This window comes from Kogia breviceps, chromosome 18 (assembly GCF_026419965.1).
Source record: "Kogia breviceps isolate mKogBre1 chromosome 18, mKogBre1 haplotype 1, whole genome shotgun sequence".
NCBI lineage: Eukaryota > Metazoa > Chordata > Mammalia > Artiodactyla > Physeteridae > Kogia > Kogia breviceps.
The window spans coordinates 11887154-11894250 of NC_081327.1; the positions used below are offsets into that span (position 1 = coordinate 11887154).

A 7097-nucleotide genomic window follows, 5' to 3' on the forward strand; every position below is an offset into this window, starting at 1 on the left:
GGAAGACGCAGGGAGTCCTCAGCGGCAAAACTGCGGGTATCACCGACAGCCACGAGGGCTGCTTGGTACTCCTTGGTGATAGTGGATAAGGTCTTCCTGCTCTTCTTTTCTCCTCCAGTTGCGAGGTCACAGCCAAAGGGATCGCTCATGGCAGCAAGATATGTGGGATGGGAGGATGTGGTGACACAGGTAAAATGCTTCCATTTCCCATGGGGACCTTCTTGGTTTTTCTGTGCCCCCCACAGTTACTGCTGCTGCTGCTGTTTTAAATATTGAAGTATAGTTGATATATAACATTATACAAATTACAGTTGTACAATACAGTGATTCACAAATTTTTTTTTTTTTTTTTTTTTCGGTACGCGGGCCTCTCACTGTTGTGGCCTCTCCCGCTGCGGAGCACAGGCTCCGGACGCGCAGGCCTAGCGGCCATGGCTCACGGGCTTAGTTGCTCCGCGGCATGTGGGATCTTCCCGGACCGGGGCACGAACCCTTGTCTCCTGCGTCGGCAGGCGGATTCTCAACCACTGCACCACCAGGGAAGCCCTGATTCACAAATTTTAAAGGTTATACTTCATTTATACTTATTATAAAATATCTGCTCTATAACCCATGTTCAACGATGCTCCGCACTCTTTTCCACTGTGGCTGTACATTCCCGCCAACAGCGTACGAAGGTTCCCTTTTCTCCACGTCCTCGCCAACATTTGTTATTTGTGTTCTCTTAGGTGATGGCCATTCTGACAGGTGTGCGGTGGTCTCTCATTGTGGTTCTGATTTGCATTTCTCTGATGATCAGCCAGTTGAGCAGCTTTCCATGCGCCTGTTACCCTGCCACTTCTTAACTGAACTCCAGAGCTCTCCCAGAGCTATTCTCATCAGTGGATAATTATTACATCATTGGGTTTTGTCAGGTACAAGTGCTGGGACCACCTAGTCCACTATGTTGCTAATGTTACACTCCTAAATGCTTTTTTTTTTTTTTTTTTTTAGGAGATTAAGATGGTCCATGGGAAATAGGTATTTTTACATGGCATTGATGGAGCTATAGCTCCACTGGGGCAAGCTAGGAAACTAGTTGGTTTCTGCTATTTCTCCAAAGACACCCGATGACTGTCCTTTATACTGAAATTTGGTTAAGGAGGCACTTAGAGGACAGAAATTGCTGGTAATGATGAAAGATAGAAGGATTTATTCTTTCAGAAAAAAAAAATGAATTCCTGGACTGTGACCTGTTTAGACTGAAGTGGACCCCTTAAAGGTGTTTAGAAGTGTATCTCAGTTGATCAAGATTTGGATCGCAGAACTTTCTCAGGACCCATGGATGTGTCTGCCATCACTATGGAGATCAGCGCCTGCCGTCCTCCCTCAGCTGGAGCACGCTGGGAAGAGGTACTGATCCAGACCGCTGGGGTCGTCATCCTCAGGTAAGATGTATAATTGTATAAGTTGGTCCATGTCGTAAGGAGTGGAGGCCCAAGGAGGATCAGAGTCTCTGAAAGTTATCTGCTGGAGATCATCAGGCAGAAAATCACAGGATGAACTGCGGGGAGTGGCGACAGTCCCTTCGTGTTGCTCAACACACGAAGGCTCATGTAGTTCATTGTAGGAAGCAGCTGAAATGCTGGGACTCATGGCATGAGTGTTTCCGGAAGGGCCAGGTAAGGGCGTCTCTTCCCCTTTCACTGAAATGACCTGTTGTGGGTCTTGTAGGGACAGATTTCGCTGAGCTTGATCCTCCTTCCTCCTTTTGACACGCTGGTTTTTATACCAAGTCTGGGAAGGGAAGAGACGAGCAGGTTAATAAGGGGTGATGTGTCCAAAGCGGAATCGTCATGTACCTCAGAAATCAGGTTGCTTTGGTGTGTGAAAGTTACTCTCACATGTCTTCATATTTATTTGAGTGAGCAAAGTTCTTTCTATCCTCTCTGTCCTGGGATCCAGGGGGCAACGGGAGTGTAGGACTGGGCTAGCAATAGGTAGAATAGGACAGAACACTTTAAGCCTTGAACAGGAGGTATATTTAAGAAAGTGGGTTTTGTCTTGGTGGATACTCTGGGTTCTCAGAGAGAGGGTTCTGAAGCCTGAGAATATGGAGAGGGATTCTAGCTTGGGGTGCCTTCAGGATTCGTTCAGGGGTTCTTATGCCCTGAATACTCTGTGGGTACTTAGCCGCAAGGCATGTAGATAATTGTGAATGCCATGATTAAGGAGAACCTAGAAATAAACAGGAACAGACCCAAATGGGAGTATCTGAGATCCATCACCAAAGGATAACATCTAGCGTTGTGGGCCTGGAGTCAGAAAGGCCTGGGTTCAAATTCTAGCTCTTGTGTTTATAATTCTTGGAAGACAATTCCTCTCTGTGACCCTTAGTGTTCTTCAGTAAAAGGGGTGGTCATTAGAACAAATATATGAAATGCTTAACATCTGTTCTGGTGCATAGCAATTTTTCAAGCGATCAGAATTATACTGATGACTAAATGTGTGTGAAACTGTGGGTTAGGTGTGCTATCTGGCTATATAGAGAAAGACTCAGGGACATACCTTTATTATTGACTCATCAAGATGAATACTTGAAGAAAGTTCTTTTATGATGAACCAATTTGGGTACATGGTCTTTTCAAATGTATCTTTTAGTGCTCCAAGCTGTTCCCGGCTGAATTGAGTGCGGAGTCGGTGAGCTGAATTTGGCTTTTCTGTAAAAAAAGAAGAGACAAAAATCTTTCATAAAAGATATATCCAATAGGGAGGGTGGGAGGGAGGGTGACAAAAGAGGGAAGAGTTATGGGAACATATGTATATGTATAACTGATTCACTTTGTTGTAAAAGAGAAACTAACACACTATTGTAAAACAGTTATACTCAAATAAAGATGTTAAAAAAAAAAAAAGATATATCCAATAATAAAGGTAGTGGATAAATCACAAATAGTAAAATTGATTCAAAATTAATTTTGAGTCCAGAGATACATAAAATAAAAAGATGTAAAATGTGTCATCAAAAATATAAAACGTGGAAGGGGGAATTAAAAATATAAAGTTTGGGATGTGTTCAAAATTAAGTTACTGTCAACTTGAAAGAGACTGTCAAATACATAGTATATTATATATATGAACCTCATGGTAACTACAAAGAAAACACTTAACTACCTAAAGAAAATGACAAAAGATAAAAAACACTAAAGAAAACAATCAAACCACAAGGGAAGAGAAAGAGAAGAAGAAAGGAACAGAGAGGACTACAAAAATAGCCAGAAAATAATTTTTGAAATGGCAATAATTACATACCTATCAATAATTACTTTAAAGGTAAATGGACTAAACTCTCCAATCAAAAAACATAGGTGGCTGAATGGATAAATAAAAAAATTTTTTTAAAAAGAAGCAAGACCCTTCTATATGCTGCCTATAAAAGACACACTTCAAAACTGAAAACACTCACAGAATGAAAGTGAAGGGATCAAAAATATATAGACCATGCCGACGGGAAGGGAAAGAAAGCTGGGTATCAATACTTATATCGAAAAAATAGACTTTAAAACAAAAGATTGTAACAAAAGACAAAAAAGGAATTATAGAATAATAAAGGGGTCAATCCAACAAGAAGATATAACATTTGTAAACATTTCTGCCCCCAACACAAGAAGACATAAATATAGAAAGTAAATATTAAAGAAATAAAGTGAGAAACACACAGCAACAATAATAGTTAGAGACTTTAATATTACATTCTTAAGGAAACGACTGTCAAGCTAAAATTCTCTATGCAGCCAAATTTATCCTTCCACGTGAAAGACACTTTCAGATGCTCATAGGTTCAACCAACTTATCTTCCGTGTACTACACGAGGATATAGTTCAACCCAGCAAAATAAAGAACGGGGGGTCAGGGAGGAGGAATGTCCCTTGTGGTCCAGTGGTTAAGAACCCGTGCTTCCAATGCAGGGGGCATGGGTTCGATCCCTGGTTGGGGAGCTAAGATCCTGCATGTCACGCAGTATGGCAAAGAAAACAAAAACAAAAGGTGGGGCGGGCGGGCGTGGGTGGAAAGGAAGAAGAGAGGATCCACACAAAAGGGTGACAAGGGGAATTCCCAGGTTGAGTCCTCTACACCAGGCGTGGAAAGCAAGCAGAGCTGATTCCAGCAGGACAGAAGCACCTGTGTAAAAGACACAATAGGCCCCAAATGGAGGCATCTGTGCTAAGCCCCATGTCAACACACCAAAACTTAATACTTAACTGTAGTTTCAGCCCCTCTCAGGAATGTGACCTTTAATCAGTCAATCTAGAATTTCCTGACCAGCACTAGTGAGCTAATCTTCCCTCAAAGGTGACCCCTGTCTTCCCCCAAAGGTGACTCTGCCTGTTTATGACTTCCTTGTCTCACCCCTTTCTGCCTTTACAAACCTTCATTTCGGGGCTTCCCTCGTGGCACAGTGGTTAAGAATCCGCCTGCCAAGGCAGGCAACACGTGTTCGATCCCTGGTCCAGGAAGATCCCACATGCCTCAGAGCAACAAAGCCCGAGCACTGAGCCTGCTCTCTAGGGCCGGTATGCCACAACTCCTGAGCCCACGTGCTGCAACTACTGAAGCCTGTGTGCCTAGAGCCCATGCTCCGCAACAAGAGAAGCCACCACAATGAGAATCCCACGTATCACAACGAAGAGTTGCCTCCGCTCTCAGCAACTAGAGAAAACCCGTACGCAGCCAAAAAGCAAAACAAAAAAAACCTTCATTTTGTACAGCTCCTCGGGAGCTCCTTTCTTTTTCCTAGATGAGATGTTACCCCGTTCATGAATTGTTATAATAAATAACAATAATAAGAATAAATAAATAATAAAGCCAATTAGATCTTCAAATTTACTCCATTGAATTTTGTTATTTAACACACCATGTAAGAGACAATCGGGAAAATGGGTTCAATTGATTACCTGATGGGTTTGGGTAATCGGGGAAAAAAATACTGATAAATCACACAGTTGAAAATTAAGAAAGATGCATCTTAAGCACATGAGGAAAAAAGGAGAATATTAACACCCCAAATTGTGAAGTTTATGTTAGGTGAGTCATTCTGGTGTAAATTAATTCTGCAGGGAACAATATTTACATAAGTCTGATTAAAATAAATTGATATTGACTTAATCAAAATATTTTTTAATTTATTTCTTGGCCGCACCATGAGGCATGTGGGATCTTAGTTCCCCGACCAGGGATCAAACCTGTGCCCCCTGCTTTGGAAGCATGGAGTCTTAACCACTGGACTGCCAGGGAAGCCCCCAAAATATTAATGTTAAAATATTATTAAATTACTTTAACTAACCAATGTTAATCAAGTGTTAAATTATTATTAACCTCTATTAGTAAGGTATATAGAGTGAAAATGAGGAGGGCTGTGGCTATGGATCTAAAATCTTCATCTACCAAACTGAGAGGACAATACATAAAACTGATGAATGAACTACTATTTTCATTAGTTCAGTATCAAACAATAGGGATGGAACTTGTATCAGAAGAACCAGTTACAAGTTTTGATGAGTGGGCCTGTCGAGGCACAATACTGCTTTCTTCTATTATTAAAAGAAAATTGTTTTAAAAAAACAATTTAAGGGGATTTCCATGGGCCAGTAGTTAAGACTTTGTCTTCCACTGCAGGGGGTGTGTGTTTGATCCCTGGTCGGGGAGCTAAGATCCCACATGCCTCCGGGCCAAAAAACCAAAACATAAAACAGAAGCGATATTGTAACAAAGATAAAGACTTTAAAAATGATCTACATTTTTAAAAACTTTTTAAAAATCTTTAAAAATAAATAAACAGTTTAAAAAGAAAATACGTATACAATTATATTCACATCCCTGGACAAGAAGTACACTTCTAAACTAGGCTTTCCAAATACAATAATAAAAGGGAAATGTCGATAAATATCCCAACATCAACATTTAAAATATCTGGGCAATAGAACTCATGAGTAAATTTTAAAACACAAGCCACACATTGGGAGAATATATTTGCAACAAATATAAGAAATACATTATTGGTGTCTAGAATAAAACAAAAATGTTCTACTAAGCCTCAAGGGAAAAAAAAACCCACACTAGAAAAATGGCAAAGGAGAGAAGTGGAAAATCAGCATAAGAGAAAAGCAAAACTTAAAAATAGGGCTTCCCTGGTGGCGCAGTGGTTGAGAGCCCGCCTGCCGATGCACGGCACACGGGTTCGTGCCCCGGTCCGGGAGGATCCCACGTGCCGCGGAGCGGCTGGGCCCGTGAGCCGTGGCCGCTGCGCCTGCGCGTCCGGAGCCTGTGCTCCGCAACGGGAGAGGCCGCAGCCGTGAGAGGCCCGCGTACCGCAAAAAAAAAAAAAAAAAAAAGAGTGAAGAGTCTCAATTTCACTGGTTAATAAAGAAATGGAATTGGATCAAATTTCAAGTACCCACTATTAAAAACAAACCCCCCCATACGGAGTCACTTATGCTAAGCTCCACATCATCAAACAGAGACTTAATTTAGTTTCAACTCTCCCAGAAATGGAATCTTAAACCAATCAATCAGGAATTGCTCAATCAGCACTACTTAGGTAACTGCCTGATAGACTCCTGCCACCCCATAAAGGGAAGTAACCCTGCAATAATCAATCTTTTTGCCTTGTATAACTTCCTAGTTCCTGCTCCCTTCTGCACATAAAAATCATTCATTTTACACAGCTCCTCGGAGCTCCTTTTGATATGCTAGATTGGATGCTGCCTGATTCATGAATCACTGAATAAAGCCAGTAAGATCTTTAAAAATTTACTCAGTTAAATTTTGTTTTTTGAACACCACCAAAAAGTGCGCCCGTACGAGGTGTTTAAAAAGGTGGAGAGACAAAAACTCACATTACTGGTGGTGCAAATGGGGAAAACATTTGTATTCTACTACAAGTTAATCATTAAAGGGATGTGAAATTATACATAGTAGCCCATCTCTGGAAACCCTGCCTCCCAGGTAATTAAGCTAAAATATCTTTGTTTAGCTCACAGGAAACATCCTGACCAGGCCCACCTGTGAATGACTGCAGGAAGGAAGAAATTAACACATCCGCTCCGGAGGCCCATGGA

General features: G+C 41.4%; 1 protein-coding gene across 1 annotated transcript; it reads right to left on the reverse strand.

Moving 5' to 3' along the window:
- Window positions 1-1368: 1368 nt before the first annotated feature.
- On the reverse strand, window positions 1369-2616 carry LEUTX (leucine twenty homeobox). The gene is made up of 2 exons (XM_059045650.1): window positions 2548-2616; window positions 1369-1776 (listed from the first exon to the last, which is right to left on the reverse strand). The coding sequence occupies exons 1-2, from the start codon at window positions 2614-2616 to the stop codon at window positions 1369-1371; spliced, it is 477 nt and encodes a 158-aa protein (XP_058901633.1).
- Between the last annotated feature and the right edge of the window lie 4481 nt (window positions 2617-7097).